We start from the raw sequence: 20,403 nt of genomic DNA on the forward strand, positions 1-20,403 counted from the left end.
GGTGGGGGCCGCAAAGAGGCAGAGTCGTTCGTTTGCGTGACTGTATTGAGGGAGAGTCTTCTTTTTAATATATGGAATAAAATATCATAAAAATGAATGAGTGCTGCTGAGATGTGTCGGTAGTCGGTATCTCTCTCTCTCCCTCTTTCTCTCTCTTCCCCGCTGTCTTCCTCCTCCTCTCTCCTCTCTCCTCTCTCTTCTCTCCTCATCCTTCCAAGTCCTCAACTCAACTGTATCATTCCGCGTCAGGGGAAATACATACAAAATTAATATATTACTTTACCATTTCTATCATTTTATATTCACAAATTCACAAATTCACAAATTCACAGCTCTCGTCTCTTCTCTTCTTTTTCTTTAGGGGAGACTTGGCTAGTTTGCTTCCTGCGTTTGAGAAAGAAAAAAAATCAAAATTTAATAGAAATGCTGATGCTGCTTCCCCCGGACAGGAGAAGCATTTGACTTTTATGTAGACTCCATTTTGTTTAGTTTAATATTTTAGTTCTGTATGTATGGATCTGCTTTTGTGTCTCTTTCTTTTCTAAAACTCTTCTCAAGAAAGAAACCAAAGATTGGATTTGAGGGCAGCAGCAGCAGCTAATTAAGCTATAATATATACATATAAATACAACAAAGGGAAGAGATCGGGGAAGAATGTCTCCTTCGAATACAAGGTCGGTGGAGAATGGCAATAATGGAGGAGGAGGAGGAGGAGGAGGAGGCAAGAATTTCATAGAGCACCAAGTCTCCAAGATGGACACACTTGCCGGCGTTGCCATCAAATACGGCGTCGAGGTTTCTAATTTTTCTCTGAAATCCCCCTGCTATATTTATATATGCTCTACTCAAATCCTGTCTTTAATTGGCTCGTTCCCTGGCTCTGATTATTTCGCGCTCTATTACTATTAGTTCTAGTCTATTGCTTGCTATTATTGCTATCATCAGCTGCAGCTTCATGCCCTCTTCTTCTTCTTCTTGTTGGTCTTGTTCTAAGTTTCCAACTTTTCTTTAATGGTGTCGTGCTATTGCTAAAGAGTAAATGCTGATGATGCTTTGTAAATTTGTAATGAAACAAACAGGTGGCTGACATTAAAAGGATGAATGGGTTTGCTACAGATCTTCAAATGTTTGCTTTGAAGACTTTGAAAATACCTTTGCCAGGAAGACATCCGCCATCTTCCCCTCTTTCTCTACGGTAATCAACATCTTCTCAATTCTTTCCCTTCCATGTTCTCTCATTTTATCCCGCCTTCCTCTTCTGTTCTACCCTCTTTCTTCTTAACTCCAATTCCAAACAATCTATAAGCATGAAATACGAACAACAAAAAGATAATATCAAATGTTACTATTACTTACATTTTCACATGCTACCTTCTCCATTGTAACTATAATACATCCACCGAAGCATCACCCTAAACATGCTATAGTTCTACACCGGTCCTGCCTCTATATATGTAATCCATATCTAATGTACATCTGTTATTGCTGAAAAAAAACTGAGGTTACGGCTTCTGCCTTAAGAATTTGCAATCTGCAATTCTAAATTCCCACTGTTTCTGGTAGCTGGATGTTCAAGTGCATCAATCGATCTTAGTCTGTATTTATAAACTTCAGTTAGCTTATAGTTTCTATGTCTTACTGCAGAGAAAACAACACTGAAAAATCCAACCCATGTCTTGGCCAAGCTATTGTGCTAGAACCATTCCGCTCTGTAGGTTCAAAAGCTCCCAAAGAGAAAGTCACTACAGCAATGAGCACTTTACAAAAATACTATGGTCTAAGATCTCCAAATTTGAGGGGTACAGCTGAAGGCATGGAGATGGCAGTCTACAGAAGTCGAAGTTCAGAATACTTTAATGATGAGGTGCTCTCACCATTGTCTGAAAGTCACCCTAACAAGTCTAGGCATTCTTCAATTGATCTTTTAGCTGAGAATGGTGCAATGGCTGATTATACGCACCTTGCAGAACCTGGAAATGGGGAGGGTGAGAAATCTGATGAGAAATCGGTCCGAAGGCGTCAGAAAGTTGAAGTTGATAATGGTAGTGGTACACCAGAAAGGCTGTTAAAAGGGGAAAACAGTGGTGGGAGCAGTGGTTTCTCTTCTTCAACAGGAAATGGTTTAGCCATGAGGCAGAAATCAGCAAGCCGAACAGTACTGCAATCTGATTCAGAGTCAGGATGGTTGAACTCCATTCCAGTGGGATTAGGCGATTCTATCATGACTGACGAAATGGCTGTTGTTCGTAAATCATCAAGCACATCAAGCTTAAAAGACCAGGAGAGTAATAACACAGCATCAGTGTGGCCAACTTCAAGGTGGAGCTTGAAACAAGACTTGCAAGCTCTCTCAACTGCAACGATGGCTAGACCAATCTTTGATGGCTTACCGAAGCCAATAACTGGCCGCTGGAAAGCTGCCCTTGATTAGAGAAATTCATTTGCACTTTGATATAGATGATTTGTTTCCGTGCACTAGATCCAATGGGATGAAATATCTCAGCTACAAAATTATACATGATATAGCTGCAGTAAAATCAGAGGGGGAGAACTATAGAAAGAGAATACGGTAAATAAAGATTCATTTTAAACTATTAGATGATAATGATATGCAGCAATATGCTAAATAGCATTTCAAGTCTGAAGCAGTAGCTGCAGCAGCTTGAGAAAAGCTGTAATGGAGATGGTATGTGACCAAATTATTTATTATTTCGTTATTCTTGTGATGTGTTACTTTGTATCAAAAAATAGCAATCCCACTTGGACTGGGAATTTAAGTTAAGATCGGTCATGTTATCTTAATAAAGGTAGTAATTTCAAGCTGTGCATTACAGTACAATTGTATCATTATTGGTAATGGAGATTGAATTTTTTTTGGCACAACACTCTGACTTACACTAATGCCTTTTCCCTTTCCCTTTTAGCTTGTGAAAATCACTAGTGCTTTATTCCATGAAAGGCGATATTGAAACAATGAAAGAAAGACAGACGTAAGAATTAACAATGGTAATGGGTTGGTTGTTGATTACAAATTTACAATACAGATGTGTTCCTTGCGATTGATGTTGTGTGGGCTGTAGATACTGAATTAATCCATCAATGGTTGGCTATTGCCTTGTATTGTAATTTACAGGTTCCTTCAAGAAAAGGTTTCATTTCATGTGAAGCCCAATCCGAGCTTGCTTTGTGGCACAGGCATGTAAGGTTTTAGGTCGTTTCTTTCGGTGAAATAACCAGAACGAGCCAATTGTTCATTACAAGAAATCAACTTTCAAGTTTTAATTGACATTCAGCAATCAGCAGCATCAAATCATTATCAACTCAACTGATCAACAATATCATATCACAACCGACCTCTGCTTTGTTTTGTAGAATGTAGATCACAATAAAACAAGCAAGCAACCACAACCACCCAAGGGGGACAAAGATTGAGGGGGCATTACATATACATATTATATATGTTTGTTTATCACAGATCCTAATTCATCCTCCCAACTCCTAAAGAATTATGAAATCACAGATCCAGATTTGTGAAACCAATCACTCTTCACTGGATTGAACAACTAGAAAGAAAGTATGATTCTACGATTCATCAGAACAGACGTTGTTTTGATGGCCCGAAGGTGAGGGGTGATGCTGATGGTGGTGATCCTCATCATCGCTGTCGTCTTCGTCGAAGGGCTTCTGCTTGTGGAAGATGCAACACTTTTTGGAGCTCTTCTTCTGCATGAACTCGTTGTCCACCGTCCCCTCCTTCCATGTCACTTGCTTCTTTTTCTTCTTCCGATTTAGCCGCAAAACCAAAGCTTCCGATTGCGAGGATGAAGATGCCGATGCCGATGCCGATGCGTCGGGGTTCTCAAGGGTGATGGTGGTCGTCACGCTCCCGCTCGTTATCCGTTGTGCTCTGCCGCCGCCGCTCATGCTTCGATGATTTCTTCGCAATCGCAAATCGCCCAATCGCTCAATCGCTTGGCGTTTGTCTCGTTTACCTCGCTACCAGGTCTTAAACATCCGTCCGTCTGACCGTCGCTTACCTTTGACCTTTTTATTTATTTATAATAAATGTTTTTAGGGACTAACCACTAATGATAATTGCTTTTAAATTTATGGACCTATACCTATTGGTACTTTTCTTTTTTACGGAAATAAATTCTTATTCCTGGGGCTCTGCCCCTTTGTTTAAATTTAAAAAAATAAAAATAAAATAAATCTTAAAACCCTCAACACAATGCCGACAAGTACATTTTCTACATGTTGTGGGGAGCTCCAAGGGCTATGGTGGTGGATTTACCAATTTTGTAACTTTCATTACTTCTTGTTGGTGAGGCTTTACAACCGTGATCGCAGAAATTACCCACGCATTTCACCCAGCGCAATATTTCCCAAAGTTACAAGTTCATGAACAGTTTGTTTGAAAGAAATACAACCTTTTTAAGAAAATTCATCGGAGAACTACTAAATGTAAACGCATCCATTGAAAATAAAAGAAAAGAGAGAAACTAAACAAGAGAGTTTCTTACAATTTTACTTCAATTTTAACGGTAAACCAGCAACCCACATGGACTAGCGGAGTGTAGAGTTTAGGGAAGTACAAGCATTCTGGTGTTCTTTGCATTTTACTTTTTTTTTTTCCTTCCCAAAATGTATTCCTTCTGTTGCAGTAATGATGGTAAGGCACTAAAATTATCATGGGATTTAAAGTTAAAATTAAAATTGCTCAAAATGTTACATTGTGAATCATATCTATGTCTCAACGATACAATGAACAAAACCGTTGTAATTAACCGAGGCAAAAAAGACCGCAAATCCATTTAGGCGGTTCCCGATCATATCAGTAATAAGCCTTGAGTGCCACAAACCAACTCTAAAGGAAATCCATACGCTTTACTTACTACCACTAAAAACTATATTTCAAGACTCCAAGCTCTCAGGCTTTCATCTACCATGTTCAATTACTGTCTTTTCTGTAGCAGCAGTAAGAGAGCCAGATCTACCACCTATTATTAGGTGGTTTGACTTTGTAAATACGAACAATCCAATTAGATGTCGTGAATGCCTCTTCCAGATGTTCAAGTTTGATATCCTTATTTCCAATTTCAACCCCCCGTGCACGATCATACCTGTCAAAAGCCCGCATCAAAAAACCAAAAAATAAAAAATAAAAAATCAGCAATTTGACATGAAAATTCCAGACTTGATACACCTACTGCACTGGAAACAAATAACCTATTCAAGACACATGAAACTTACCCAGGTGGTTTGCCATACTCTGTCGTCAGCTCTCCAAATCGATAGTAAGACAGCTTGTACCTAATCGCCAACAAAATTGAAAAACAAATCATTTTTGTACAGAACTTGACATCATACAAAGAATGGAACATCAATAGTATAATAATTTCCCAAATAAATAATTCACTTAAGGGTCTAAGATTAATTTTAAGTGAGAAGTAAATCCCACATTAGAACCAGTGGTCCAGCAGAATGAAACTCCATTTACTTTCCGTTATAGCTCGCTTACATCAATCAGTAGGCATTAGGGATTGCAACCCAAAACATTGTCAACACAATCATCTCTTTGACAAATTTCAAGCAAATGTAATATGTTAATTTAGTTTAAAGAAGGGTATGTTAAGTTATTACTTAAAGTTTGAGAGAATTCATTCATAAAAGAACAACCATAATCATATGCTCCAGCATAAAATGCTCATTTTATAATAATTTTCTTTTCTTTCTCCCCCACAAACATGAACAAATTGTTCTGGATTACGGAACTCCTTTGGACACCTGTGCTTTTTGTTTTACTATGTTGATAAAATGAAGTAAGGTGTCGTTGGGAAAAATATGAAATTATTAGCTGTGTTAAGAATTCTTAAATGCACCTACACATGACATAAGTTTACACATCTTAGCTGTGTTATGAAACTTACATGAGGCAGTTCAACATCTTGGGTGCTGCACCTTTGTCAACACGATATTCACCATTAACGAGGTAATCGGGCTCCTTAATCACAGGAAACACTCCACCCCCAATTCTCACCATCCACAGAAATCTAGCATGGACAAATTGTATTACTATATGATGAAAGCAGAACGACAACACCCAAAATATTACTTCCAATTAAATTGAACAAAAGGGTTCTGAAAATGAATCAGAAATATTGATAGAGTTAAGAGAAACACACGAGCATAACTGCACTGCGCCACCAACACAATCATCAAATGGTTCTACAAGTATTATCAAATAACAAGAGATATTTCAAAATTTTCAATGAAATTCATATGAACTTACTTGTTGATATCATCAGAAGAATAACCAGTAACACCACCAAATACAACTAAGACATAATCCACATCAAGCGATCTCATTATCTCATATGCCTCATCTTCATAAGATGACATTGCACGCCCAACCGTAGCAATGTGTGTATTGTTCCAGGTGTTATTGTCAACTATGACAGTTCTGTTTCCCATTGCAGTGATTTGGTACCCATAATCCCACCATGACATCACTTTAGCATCTGGAGGAGTATTCTGACGAAGCCAAAAGTATGCCTCACGATAGTCATCAAAAATGACCCTGTTCCCATGGGCACCTCTTGCAGCCAAAACAATTGAGGGAGATGAGTATGCCTCTGACGTGACCCAGGTACAGTGGGTTGCATACTTACTAAGCAAGTAAAATGCACCAAAAAGTAAGACAGAAGCACCATTTCTTTGAAAAGGCTGAGATTGATCAACAGAGCCCTGTTTGTAAGACAAATGTGAGCAATGATACTTGTTATGTACTATAATTTAAAAACAAAAACAAAAACTAGTGTTTGACATAAACCACCAAAATAAAGATCAAAAGAAAATCACCACGGACCAAAATTCCAGTACTAATTAACTATGGATCAAAATTTGACAGCAGATATTTATTCAGAAAATAAATTTCTTTTCGAGATTTGAATATCAGCCATTGGATTTGGTTCAAAAAGTTGGTGAGTATGGATTCTCTACTCAGCAATAAGCAAGAAATCAAAATTGTATAATGTATATGTATGTTTGTTTGTTTGTATGTGTGCATGTATGTATATAAAGGAGTAAAGATCTCACCTTCGAAGAGCCTTTTGTGCTGCTGCCTCCTTTGGTGGAACCCGTCTGGGAAACCTTGTTCTTTGCCCTTACCAACTGTGTCAAATTCTTTATAGTAGCAGAGACAGCAATGGCACTAATAAGACAAACTGCAGGTGTGGCAACAAGAATTAACCGAACCATGACACCAGCGAAATACATGCTTGTAAGACCATACATAACTATAAATATAGTGGCATCTGACAACCGCTTGAAGCAGAAGTAGAGACCAGCAGGGAAAAGGAAGAGTAAGATATGGAAATCAAACATAAAAGATGACCAAGCCGTTGGCTGATGCTCAGAGACAGATGCAATAATGGGAATGTGATCCTTGGCATAAGTTGGGTCTAGCAAGGAATAAAACCGTCCGGTCCATGGAGAGATATACCCAGATGCAGTGCCGACTCCCAAAGCAACGGCACCAACGCCTACTGCACAGGTGACAGTGATCCTTAGAAAGGCTTGAAACATCTTTGTGTCACTCAGCAGGTGCCTGACCCAATCTAAGAAGTAAAATACCTGCCAACACCATCCCCAAGCACCACCAAAGAAAAATGAATAAAAAGTAAATGAATCGGGTAAGTTAATTTATACTTTACCAATCTGTAAAATGACCCACGTGGTTACAAGGCTATCTTATAATAGAGATTCATTGGACTATATGTCATACCATATACACTGAACGGAAGCGGAAACATGCAAAACACTTTATATAATTGATAAGAGTAAATTGAATGTGCATGGAAAAGCAAACCTGCATCAAGAAGAAGACGCCCATGGCAGCCATATGCTCGCCAGACTGCACGTGCTGAAAGCCGACAAAGCGAATTTGCATAGCGAGCAACATTCCGATAATATAAGTGCAATTGTAGGCGACATACAACCTCATGGAATAGCGACCGGTGATCAAAAGCACCAAAACGTAAAGCGGAATCAAGTTGATAATAAAGACATAACCTCCCCAAGCAGAGACCATGTAGAAATAGCCGAACGCCGAGGCCAAGGCCCAAGCGAGCGAGCCGGTGTTGACGGCCTTCACAAACAAGTAAAAGGTCAAGAGCAGGGCGAAAATGGCGACACCCTCATTGTCATAGGAGCCGGCGACCGATCTGGAGATGTAACCGGGGCAAATGGCGATCAAAGCGGCGGCGACAAGGCCGGCGCCGGTGTCCCAAATCTCTTTGCCGAAAAAATAGGCGACGAGGGTGGTGTTGGAGGCGAAAAACGGCGCCGTTAAAACGCAGACCTCGCGAATGTGAACGGCGAAGCTGAGGAATCGGAGAGTCCAGTAGATGAGGGCGGCGGTGACCATGAGGCCGGGGTAGAGGGTGCCGCCGATGATCCGGCCGAGGGGGTACCAGCTCTCGGAGTCGAACCAGTTCCAGAAGTCGTAGAAGCCCTTCTCGGTCAAGTAGAGGGTAGTGCGGTAATTGAAATAGGGATCGAACTCGTGGATCATGGACTCGTAGCGAAGGACGCTGAAGAGGCGCGTAATGAAGGCGAGGATGTAGACTAAGCAGAGGATGGAGACTCGGATCAGGAGCTCCTGCTGCTTGGTTTTGAGTTTTAGGGTTTTGAATGAGAGGTTGTTGAGGAGATCTGGTTTCAGCCCTGACATGGAGATGGCTGGGGACGGAGATGGGCTGGTCTTCGCAGTGGCTGTGCCGTTGACCGGCTCAGGTTTTCCGACCATGTTTTCTTTGAGAATTGAGGAAGAAGAGGAAAATGAGTTATGGATTTGGGGGTTTTGATTTCAGAGTTTGGGATTTGTCATTTGGATTGGGTCTATGAGAGTATGCTAAGACTGAGACTGAGACACCACTCCAGTAAGCAGACACTAGACAGGGAAATGTAGACACTGATGTGCGAACTGTAAAGATAGATTCATAGATTCATAGAATGAATGACTTGGAGGCCTCTCAGTGTTTAGAGAGAGAGAGAGAGAGAGAGAGTAGACATTTGGACTTTTTTATGGGCCATCTCTTGCCTCAAACTGGTCTTTCCTGATTTCTTTTTTCCTTTTGATGGGCTGGCCTCTCACCCCATATGCGGGAGCTTCTATAATGAGGAGACTATGTGAGGAGGTTATTTGAGGAGGCCCATCTCACCATCGAAAGGGGTGTGGACCCCCCAATACACCCTCCCATGTCATTTGTTTTTAGTTGTTGATGGTGAGATTTCACTTCCTCAAATAACCTCCTCACTCAACCTCCTCATTCTAGCCTTTCCGCCCCATATGCTGCTTTTCAATTTCATGCATCGCTAGCTTTCTTTTTTCCAATTTTTATTGAAGCAAAATAATATCCCCACCCTTTTTTTCTAGAGAAAGTATAACCCCTCTCTGTTTTAATTAATTTATGACATATTTACTAAGCCAGAAGGGATTGTTCCTGATTTTTGCTGTGTATCAGTGCCATGTTTTGAATTCTCAACACTAAATCAAACTGAACGGTGGAGTGTTGGGATAATCATATCCTGCATTTCCATGAATCTCTTACTTGTTTGATCCTGGTTAGCTGCCATACCCATAGTCAGTTTTTGACACACTTGGTCTCATTAGAACCGCCTAACAAAAGGCTCTCCCTTTGTTTTGCAGTTCTGCATTGCATTGGTACAATAAAGAACGATCCTGCGACTGCTTAGTGAAGTTGGGAGTTCTGCATGCATGATGGGCTTTTGCCTATCCTGAGACTGAGGAAGCTTTTAGACATGCTTGTAATCCTATCCTGCATTTCCATGAGTGTAATATAATAATACTCTCCTTATATTTTTCATCTTATTTCTCCTCACAACATTCTTATCTCATTTGTACCTTTCTTTTTTTGTTGGTCTGATTTGTGTTGTAAAGGATGAACTATGACACAAGATATATAAGTTCTCAAATGGCAACCAAGGAGTTTTTTTTTTTTTTTTTTTTATCTAAACCATGAGGTGGTCCTGGATGGGCCCCAATTATGGGTGGCACCTTTAAGCCTTAACTACAACCCAGACTAATCCTCACTCACACCGGGTTGGCCCGTAAGGGGTAAAGTGTTGGCCAAAGTGGTGACTCCGTACGAGAGCAAGGATCGAACCAAGGAGTTGTTTAACCTTCAACTAAACTACATAAAACAAGCCAAATAATTAAAAACTCTGACTAAAATAAAATAAAATACAATAAAAAACAACCAGATTGTAAGAAAAATAAATTCACAGCAACAAATACAACCAGATACCTACCTGAGCGAAAAAAAATATACAAGCAGATAATTGGAAAAAATAAAGGAACTGCACAAATATGGAAAATGCCATCTCTACCCTTTCTGTTTTGTTATGGAGGAATTAGTTTTTCTGTTTGGCACCAAAATTTGGAGAAGCAAAGGAAAATGAAAATGGTTGCATAAGAAATCCAAAGATTCATTTTCATGTCTCAGTCCAAAAACAATGAGTCTATCTCTGCTTTCACCTTTAAGAAAAGCAAATTGTTTCTTGTTCAACGCAAAAACCCTTACCATTCCATTTCTAAAGCTTCTTCTTCATCAGTAAGATAGTTACAAAGGGAAAAAAGAGTCATGGCTGCTTTGTCTCACGCCTTTCCAAGCATTCTGTCTTCCTGTTGTCATTGCCGAATCAGTAATCACAAGGAAGATCACAAGGTCTGCGTTTGGGGTTTCTCCAGAGAAATAAGTGACAATGAAATCGGTGTTTCTAGGGTTTACTGGAAGAAGGATAATAATAATATTACCGGTCGCTGGACTGTGAATGCAGTTGACACCCACATTGTGGAGACCGCTCCACCTCGCACCACCGTTGAAATTCCCATTACCTGTTACCAGGTCACTGCTTCATTTTTCTCTTTTTTTAAAAAAAATCCTCTCTCTTGCTACTTGTAATGTGTAATCTTGGTGGGCTTTGTGTTTGTTAAATCCTGATTATTTGTTAAATGTGTATTCATTCTGGTTTGGAGCTGAGAAAATCGAAAGGGGATAAAATTGCTTTCCCTCCGCCTCCTTTTGCATTTTGTTCTGGCTCCGGATCCTGCGAGTCACTTGAGTCGCTCTTTAGTCTGCGGGCTAGTAGCATCATCTGCAATAGTGCCATATTTAACATTGTTCTCAAGAGCGTCAACTGTTGAACAAACTCTGCCATCCTTACACTTGAAGTGGCATAATCAAGTTATCAGAGTTTGTCTAGTGTGTACAATTTGTGTGATGTTTATGTGAATCTTGCGCTAACATATCCATATTTCCTGAACTTTATTATTAGTCTGACTTTGCATTTAGTAACTTAATGCTAATGTAATGAATTTGCAGCTTATTGGCGTTCCTGATCAAGCTGAAAAAGATGAGGTTGTTAAATCAGTGATGGATTTGAAGAGTGCTGAAATTGAAGAAGGTTACACCATGGATGCTGTTGCATCTCGCCAGGTTGAGACGTTGAAGTTTTTTATTATATGTAGTAGATATACCAGGTGGAAGGAGGGTTGTTTAATTTCATCTTTAAATTATTTCTCTTGTGGGCTGCTTTGCAGGGTCTTTTAATGGATGTGAGAGATAAGCTTCTTTTTGAACCAGAATATGCTGGTAATATTAAGGAAAAGATCCCACCTAAATCTTCCCTACGAATCCCTTGGGCTTGGTTGCCAGGTGCTCTTTGCCTCCTTCAAGAGGTACAGATTTGTCTTTGTACAATCTACTTAGTCTAACATAGATTTTTGTGGCTTAGTGTTTAGCCTTCAGCCTTCAGCCTTCAGCCTTTTAGGCTCTTTTTTTCTTCTTTAAAGAAAAATAAATATTGTTAAACACTAATTTAAGAGGGATTGAATTCTTTTCAGAATTTGATTGCTACAGTTTGTCGTGAAACTCATTTTTTCACCCCTACTTTTCATTGTGTATTCCTCTTGTAGATACACGTTGCCTAATTGCATTTATTAAGTTTGTAACATTATCTTATTCGTAATATTATAGAATAGTTTTTTCTTGCTTAATTTTTTTTAAAAAAGGAAGAAAGGATTTTGTTTTGGAAGGTGGGTATAATAATATTGGATTTCTTCATTCTAGGTTGGAGAAGTTAAGCTTGTGCAAGATATTGGTCGCGTAGCTGTTCAGCATCCAGATGCTAAGCCGTATGTTCATGATCTTCTTCTTTCTATGGCACTAGCGGAGGTAAGGCATATCAGCAAAGAGGTCAGGATATTGTACCTTCCATTTTGTTTCAGCATTGTTATGCCTCCTTTTCTTATCCTAGGTGCTTTCTTGAAGTGTGGAACTGCAAAGATTGGTTTTGAGAAGAACAAGGTGTCCCAAGGATTTGAAGCTCTCGCTCGTGCACAGAGTCTTCTAAGGAGTAAAAGGTCTATTGGGAAAATAGCACTGTTATCTCAGGTAATCTCTCATCTTCTATGTGCTTTTGTGCCAATTTTTTTTATATGATATTTTTTCATGGCATTTACTGGTTCAATCCACTAATTGGCATCTGGTCTGTTGCTCTGAAATGGAACTATTAGAATTCAAATCATCTGACTGTATCTAAGTGTTTGTTTTGCAAAGTAGAGAACATATATCTACATAATAAATCAAAGTATGGTGGACCAAATGTTGAGAAGTTAAGTTGTTCTTAGTCAGATTGACCTGGTGGTTGAAAATTTTAAAATGTGACAAATTTCTGTTAGACAGCACTTAACTTTTTTCCATGCCTGTACTTGCCCTAAAGTAAGCATATGTTGGTCATGTTTTATAGATAGAAGAATCTTTGGAGGAGCTTGCACCTGCTTGCACATTGGAATTGCTAGGCATGCCTCACTCACCTGAGAATGCTGAAAGAAGAAGAGGAGCAATTGCAGCCTTGCGTGAATTGGTCAGACAGGGGCTTGGTGTGGAAACGTCGTGTCGAGTTCAAGACTGGCCATGCTTCTTGAGCCAAGCATTTAATAGACTAATGGCTTCAGAGATAGTTGATCTTCTTCCATGGGATGACTTAGCTATTACAAGGAAGAATAAGAAATCACTTGAATCACAGAATCAAAGGGTTGTTATTGATTTTAATTGTTTCTACATAGTGTTGATAGCTCATATTTCCCTGGGGTTTTCAAGCAAGCAAAAGGAATTGGTAAATTCTTTCTACTCCTATGTCCAAATTATTATTTTTGAATATGAAGCCTGCTGAAATAGTAATCTTCAAATTCTCTCTCTCTCTCTCTCTCTCTCTCTCTCTCTCTCTCTCTCTCTGTGTTACTTGGGGCAGAGGGCGTTGCTACATGTTCCATTTTGTTAATTCAGCCCTTATAATATGGTTGTGCAGATTGACAAAGCAAAGACTATATGCGAGTGTCTGATTGCATCAGAGGGTACTGATCTGAAACTTGAGGAAACTTTTTGCTTGTTCCTTCTTGGTCAGGTAAAATTTTCAGTTTCCTCCTAATTGTATTTCTTGTGCTGTTTCATTAGAATAGTTTTGGATATCTTGCAGAAACTATGAATTTATTTTTCCTTTTTTCTTATTCAATCCTTCTCTTATGTTCCTCAATGGAATACTTGGTGATACCTCGGTTTCCAGGGTAATGAGGCTATGGTTGTTGAAAAGCTTCAGAAGCTTGAATTAAATTCAAATGCTGCTGCACGAAATCCAATTTCAGGGAAGGAAGTTAAGCATACTTGTGGAGCAAATCAAACATTGGTATATCTCTTATTGTGTGCTGGAATTCTCATCTTAGCTGTCATTAGGAGCATGCTTATCTTTACTTTGAAACAGCGGGTAATGGGAAGGTCCTGAAAAATTCAATGTGTTCTATATTGTGCCACTTCACACGCTACTTATTTCACTACAGACTTTATGTTTGTTTTAAAGGTCAATACTTTCTCATGTCGGACTGCCTGCTGAACTTGATCAGGAAATGTGGCTGAAGGATGCTGTCCTTGCTGTGTTTCCAGACTCACGAGATTGTCCTCCATCGTTGGTGAGATTCACGATAATGGACTGTTAAAGGATAATAGCTTTAACTTTACCAGAGGGTTTATATATGTATGTATGTCCTTGCAGGCCAACTTTTTTGGTGGTGAAAGGAGGACTTCTTTGAGCAAGAAAAGCAAAGTAGCTCCACAGAATTTGCCTATTTTAAGTCACAGACCAATTTCCACTACTCTTGTGTCAGAGCGGAGAGATTTCGATGAGTCTCTTTCCCATATGAACTCTTCTCAACATCTTGGAACAGCTGTTAAGCAGCTGGCTCCAACTGATCTTCAGAGTCCCTTAATATTGGGCAAGACTGGCAGTGGAAGCAGTGCTAGTGCATCATCTGTTCAATTGAAAAGGAATCTTGGCATGCACCGTGACAAAGTTTGGAATGGTTGGATTGCTAGAGGAGTTTTGGTGGGAAGGATCACTTTTGTGGCAGTACTGGGGTGCATTGTTTTTGCTTCCTCAAGGTTAACATGCATGAAAGGAAACAAGATGAGAAGTGCTTCTAAATGGAGCCCTAGTAAGCCAAATACGCACACAAGTTCCATTTCTTGGACAACAGATTCATCTGTGGATTCTAGTCCAGTACCTGCTTATATCAAGGGAAATGGACTATCTGGCAGGCTTAAGAAGTTTTTGGTGACTTTTATGAAGCAGGTCAAGACCTGCTCAGATGCTGAAAATCCACAAATTTCATATCTGTCTTCTTCGACAACTGTGTTCCGGAGGCTTATGTCTATTGAAGAAGCTGAAGAACTTGTGAAGCAATGGCAAGCAATTAAAGCTGAAGCTCTGGGGCCTAGCCATGAAATTGATAGCCTCTGTGAAATCCTTGATCAGTCAATGCTTGTTCAGGTATAATTTGTGGAGGTTGTTGAATATTTGATATTGTTATTTAAATAGTATTATCTTAACAAAGTTCAGTCTATGAATACTTATGACATGGAATAAGTTGGATATGTCCAAACATTTTATTGTAATAAGCTCAGTAATTTACTTCATTTAAGTTTACTGCTTTACTCTATGTATTTGTTTGGTTACTTTCGCATGCATGGTTCACAGTGGCAGGCTTTGGCTGATGCTGCAAAATTGAGGTCTTGTTATTGGAGATTTGTTTTGCTACAATTGTCTGTCCTGCGAGCTGAAATTTTATCAGATGAAGTTGGAGGAGAGAGAGCAGAAATCGAGGCTGTCCTGGAGGAAGCAGCTGAACTTGTTAATGAATCTGAACAAAAGAACCCAAGTTATTACAGGTGAGTTGAATTTATGACGTGTATTTAATGGAGAATCTGCATTTGAGTATTAGATTTTGGTTTGCATGTTTTTAATGTTAAATTTGATATTTGACCTCTTTTTTCTTGGATTGATTCCAGCACGTATAAAATTTGGTATGTTCTAAGAAGGCAAGCAGATGATGGTTCATGGAGGTTCTGTGAAGGGGAAGTGCAAACACCATCATAACATTGGCCTAGTTACTGGAATGCATGAACCAGCAGCTGCCACACCGAATAATGCTTTGCTAACTTGGTTCCTCGCATCTATAATTTTTCTTGTGGAGGTCCCAACTAATTAGAAATGTGGATCTAAATTTAGGAGGTTTTTGGCAGAATTTCAAAATTGCAATTGGGTTGTTTAGTTTTGTTGATGTTGATAACTTTTACTTGTAGCTGAAATAGAATGAGCGGAAAAGAGTTATTGGTTTCCTTTCGTCTGTGTCGTTGTCTCCGATTACTAGAGGCATTTAAGGCTAATTGAAATTGAATTGTTTGACATGAACTATCGGACTACTGTACAGATTATCTAACTCAATGAGGATCCGATATGTCATCTGAGTGTGCTTATTTTAGTTTATTTTTTTTGGGTCTGAGTGCTTGTTAGTTTATTTGGGCCTGAACTGAAGCGCATTGTCTTTTTATTATTAATTTTTCGATGAAATTATGTAAATTTGAGCTTGTGATGTTAACACTTTTGACGTTACTAATTGCACTTTTAGCTAGGTTAAGAAAATATTATTTCTTCGTTGCGGGAGGTTGAAGACGTTTTGATCTTTTAATTCTTTTCCTGTTTTGTCAGATTTAGTAATCAGTTGGTTTTCAACCTTAATTAAACCGGATAAAAAGGGACCAATAAGAAATATATATCTTTTTATCAAACAATAAGAAATATATTATTCTTTTTTCGTCAGAACAATAAGAAATGATTTAGGGCATCATTTTATCACAGAACGCAGCCCAACTAAAAAACTCTCTCAAGAAGAAGCCCATATTAAGCAGAGCAGAATCTGAAGCTCCTTCAAAAGACTAGACTAGAGAGAGAAGCAGTTTGTTGATCGAATCCTTGAATTGAAGCACAGCATCAAAAGAGGTGATGGGTCGCCAAGCCGTAGCCAAGCTGATCGGTTCAATCGCATCACGCAAACCATCTCCGTCTCCGTCAACTTCTATTCTTCAGCGTCGACATTACTCCCCGGCTCCGCCACCGCCGCCGGCGGTGTTTGTCGACAAAAACACTCGCGTCATATGCCAAGGAATCACCGGCAAGAATGGCACTTTCCACACCGAACAAGCCATCGAATATGGCACCAAAATGGTATCAATAACAAACATGCCTCTTTCTCTCTTCTTCTCGTCTCTTTTATTTGCTTTATTGAGTTTTTGGGGTTCTTCTTCTTTCTTCTATTTTTGTTTTTCCTAACCCAAGCTCCGAAATCAATTACGGAATTAAGAAAATTATGCTTTATTCTAGTGCCGCCTGAGATTATTTTGCTGTATTACAGTTTTGGGATTTTCATTGATACCAGTACTGCATTATTTGTGCTTAGATTCATTTTCTCATTTGCTTAAACATCTATGTCTCTTACTATCAAAAGGGGAGTTTGAGTTGGTGAAAATAATTGGAAAATGAGTTCTTGTTGACATGTGAAACTGAGAATATGGGTTTCTTATGCTAATGCATTAAAATTAAATGGACTCCTAGATTAGAATGGTCACGACTTTTCACAATTAATTGACTAAGTTTGAAGGTTTGAATTTCCCATGATAAGTTTTCCTCTGAAATGCTACGTAACGTTATAAATTATAATCACCTTCTTTGTTTCAAACTGTTATGTATTTTTCCTTTTTTTCTTTCATTTCTTTATACTATTGTGCTGAAACAGGTGGGTGGTGTAACACCAAAGAAGGGTGGGACCGAGCATTTGGGACTCCCTGTTTTCAACTCAGTTGCAGAAGCAAAAGCTGAAACAAAGGCTAATGCCTCAGTCATTTATGTTCCCCCACCATTTGCTGCTGCTGCAATTATGGAGGCAATGGAAGCAGAGCTGGATCTTGTTGTGTGCATCACTGAGGGGATCCCGCAACATGATATGGTAGTATATTTTTATCATTTTAAATACGAAAGATAAGTTTACATGTTCATACATGACAATTTGGATCTTGGGTATAACATTTTGTCTTGTCGATATAATTCAATTTGTATCACAATCCTATTAGCTGATATGTCAGTTATCAAATCTTTTGGGACTTGCAAATGCTTGGTTATTGAGTTTTGTCCTTCCTGGACTATCATATGATTTGGAATGTGAACTTTATTGAACTTGGTCATGGCTCTTATTATTAATTTCAGTTCACTGCAAGCCCGGTTGTTAAGCTTGAGTTTAGTGTTCTGTGATTCATGTGAAACTGTCCTTGAACCTAATAATTATGAATTTCAGGTACGTGTGAAGGCTGCTCTTAACAGGCAATCTAAAACTCGGCTCATTGGACCAAACTGCCCTGGAATTATCAAGCCTGGTGAATGCAAAATCGGAATTATGCCTGGTTACATTCATAAACCTGGTCGTGTAGGAATTGTTTCTCGATCTGGTACCTTGACCTATGAAGCGGTGAGTACTAATTGTGACCCAGAGAGAACTTTCTGATTACGATGTATGAAGGGAGAAAGAAATCTTTTGCCTTTCCAACAGAAAATTTTGATACTAATTTGGTTTTTCGGAAGATTGGGCACTATTATTATGGTCATATCTTCATCCTCTTCTTGTTCGATGTTTGGATTTTGTGGGTACCACCTCCAAGTTACATATTATGCCAGTTTTCTTATACTTCTAACTAATTTTGCCCCTTTACCTTGCAGGTTTTCCAAACAACTGCTGTTGGCCTTGGACAGTCCACCTGTGTTGGTATTGGAGGTGATCCTTTTAACGGTACAAACTTTGTTGATTGCATTGACAGATTCCTAGAAGATCCTCAGACAGAAGGTTAGTAGTTCGTATTTTTTGGTGGCATGATCCTCAGACAGAGCTTGCTTCTATGAATTTGCTCTGGAGATATATCTATGCACTCTATTTGTTTATGGTTGCATGTATAGGTCCATGGTTTTCCTTTTACTCACCAGATCTGTTCGTGTTTTAATGCGTGACTGTGCTTCATGTAAGCTATTACTAGTGCTCATTTACAAAGAATGTTGTGTATCATATAAAAAAAATCAGGATACTCTGGGCCTTAAGAGCAAGTGTATAGAATTCTCTCTCTCTCTCTCTCTCTCTCTCTCTCTCTCTCTCTCTCTCTGCCATTTGCTTGAAATATTTATATCCATCAACTATAATGTTGGTGGTTGCCCATTTGTAAAGTAATGAACCTAGGCTTGATATTTTGTGATTCAGATTTGTGTGGTGTGCCTCTGCGTGAGTTCTTGAATACTTACCATTCAAGTTCAACCTTCAGGACTTTTGTCTTTTCTAATTGTGGATGCTCGTCTGACTGTTTTTGATTTCTTAAAAATTCCATTGAGCACATTTTATTGATATAGTGTTGTATGTTAGCTAAACTTCATTGATTGGAAAAGAATTATTTGGATATAAGAAAAACAAATGAAGTAACTCTTGTGTGATGAATTTTTTTTTTATGTGCCCCTTTTAACTTGATGTAAGGTTTCTTACCCTTTAATTTGTGCGGATGTTTTGGGTAAGATGTACAGAAAAAAAAAGTGTTGAAGTGGGGGACATGTGATTTGAACGTAATTCTAGGATGTATGTGTTTCAGGTATCATTCTTATTGGAGAGATAGGTGGGACTGCAGAAGAGGATGCTGCTGCATTGATAAAGGTAACAATCCCACTATCTTTAAGCCCCACCCTCTGAGCAGAGTAGAAAGTTTGATAAACCCTTTTAGCATTTCTATTTATAACATAGTACTCGTAAATATGCTCTACGAGTCAAGAATTGAGTTTTGCTACGGGGATAACCAGAGAGAATTATTTTTTTGTTGACCCTTACCTTTTGAAGAATCAATTGATCCACATATTTAATTTTAGATGAACATTTTAAGATAAATACTTGATTTATTTTCAGTTTGTTGTAAAAGAAATGGTCTCTTCCCTTTCCATTTAAGGAAAGAGTCCCAACCCCACACACACACACTCGACTCTCAGCTTCGTAAATTCTCGCAGTTAGCTTCACTGCTACCATCTTTATCTGTTTTCTGTATATGGGTGGCAACTGATTATCTGACCAATCAAACAGGAAAGTGGAACTGAGAAGCCTATTGTTGCTTTTATTGCTGGACTAACTGCTCCTCCTGGCCGTCGTATGGGTCATGCTGGAGGTATATTATTCATTACTCTCTCTCATTTCTCTCTCTCTCTCATTGTCTATGGTTGAGTGTGCTTTCATATCATTCTCATAACATGATAATCACATATGTTGCCATTGGTGGCATCTGCTTGTGCAGCTATTGTGTCAGGGGGGAAGGGTACAGCACAAGACAAAATCAAGACCCTTAGGGAAGCTGGGGTGACAGTGGTGGAGTCTCCAGCAAAAATAGGGGTTGCGATGCTTGACGTCTTCAAACAGAGGGGCCTTGTGAATTAGCTTGGACAATAGCAGTTCATTTGCAGTCACCTGCCTATAATGTTTTATGGCAGGATGCCCAAAACAACATGATTGTCTCCAATTCTTCACTGATTACAACTGTGGTAGAGCATTTGAGTGCTCAGAGTTTTCCCTGCCGTTTGCCACATTGGGTGGTGTTTGGGGATCCATTAATTTGTTTATGAGATTGTTTTTCATACATGATGAAGTATTTTGAAGGGTGTCCAGAATATAAATATAAGCTCTTGCAATAGAGAAGCGCTTAGGGCATGGTTGACAGATTATGCACGTTTTTTACTTATAAGTTTAAACCTGAATACGGAGCCAACGGCAATTTTGTAACAATCTGATTGGTGACCCAAAAAAAAAAGGGTGGGGGAGCGGGTGTGAGGCGATGGATGCGCGCTGCCTGCACTTACAAATCCTTACCATACACACTATGGCTTCTATTTTTGTTGATTTATCAAAAGATTCCTTCCCACCCT

General features: G+C 39.1%; 4 protein-coding genes across 4 annotated transcripts; 3 read left to right on the plus strand and 1 right to left on the minus strand.

Annotated features, from left to right (window-relative positions):
- Nucleotides 1-96: 96 nt before the first annotated feature.
- LOC110746548 (uncharacterized) lies at nt 97-2,883 on the plus strand. Its single transcript, XM_021946777.2, has 3 exons — nt 97-795; nt 1,080-1,195; nt 1,645-2,883. Exons 1-3 carry the CDS (start codon nt 655-657, stop codon nt 2,429-2,431), a joined length of 1,044 nt encoding a protein of 347 aa, XP_021802469.1. The 5' UTR covers nt 97-654; the 3' UTR covers nt 2,432-2,883.
- A 1,803-nt stretch (nt 2,884-4,686) lies between these two features.
- Nucleotides 4,687-9,100, minus strand: STT3B (staurosporin and temperature sensitive 3-like b). The gene is made up of 6 exons (XM_021945676.2): nt 7,871-9,100; nt 7,099-7,635; nt 6,293-6,747; nt 5,931-6,053; nt 5,254-5,313; nt 4,687-5,123 (listed from the first exon to the last, which is right to left on the minus strand). Exons 1-6 carry the CDS (start codon nt 8,807-8,809, stop codon nt 4,994-4,996), a joined length of 2,244 nt encoding a protein of 747 aa, XP_021801368.1. The 5' UTR covers nt 8,810-9,100; the 3' UTR covers nt 4,687-4,993.
- A 1,339-nt stretch (nt 9,101-10,439) lies between these two features.
- Nucleotides 10,440-16,029, plus strand: LOC110747135 (plastid division protein CDP1, chloroplastic-like). The gene is made up of 12 exons (XM_021947336.2): nt 10,440-10,931; nt 11,409-11,522; nt 11,627-11,764; nt 12,156-12,260; nt 12,357-12,479; nt 12,835-13,203; nt 13,396-13,491; nt 13,651-13,770; nt 13,985-14,050; nt 14,134-14,907; nt 15,115-15,305; nt 15,426-16,029. Exons 1-12 carry the CDS (start codon nt 10,668-10,670, stop codon nt 15,511-15,513), a joined length of 2,448 nt encoding a protein of 815 aa, XP_021803028.1. The 5' UTR covers nt 10,440-10,667; the 3' UTR covers nt 15,514-16,029.
- A 203-nt stretch (nt 16,030-16,232) lies between these two features.
- Nucleotides 16,233-20,136, plus strand: LOC110747169 (succinate--CoA ligase [ADP-forming] subunit alpha-2, mitochondrial). The gene is made up of 7 exons (XM_021947365.2): nt 16,233-16,641; nt 17,210-17,419; nt 17,765-17,935; nt 18,184-18,307; nt 19,092-19,153; nt 19,571-19,652; nt 19,779-20,136. Exons 1-7 carry the CDS (start codon nt 16,420-16,422, stop codon nt 19,916-19,918), a joined length of 1,011 nt encoding a protein of 336 aa, XP_021803057.1. The 5' UTR covers nt 16,233-16,419; the 3' UTR covers nt 19,919-20,136.
- The last annotated feature ends 267 nt before the right edge of the window (nt 20,137-20,403 follow it).

This window comes from Prunus avium, chromosome 5 (genome assembly GCF_965620075.1).
Source record: "Prunus avium chromosome 5, drPruAviu1.hap1.1, whole genome shotgun sequence".
Classification (NCBI taxonomy): Eukaryota; Viridiplantae; Streptophyta; class Magnoliopsida; order Rosales; family Rosaceae; genus Prunus; species Prunus avium.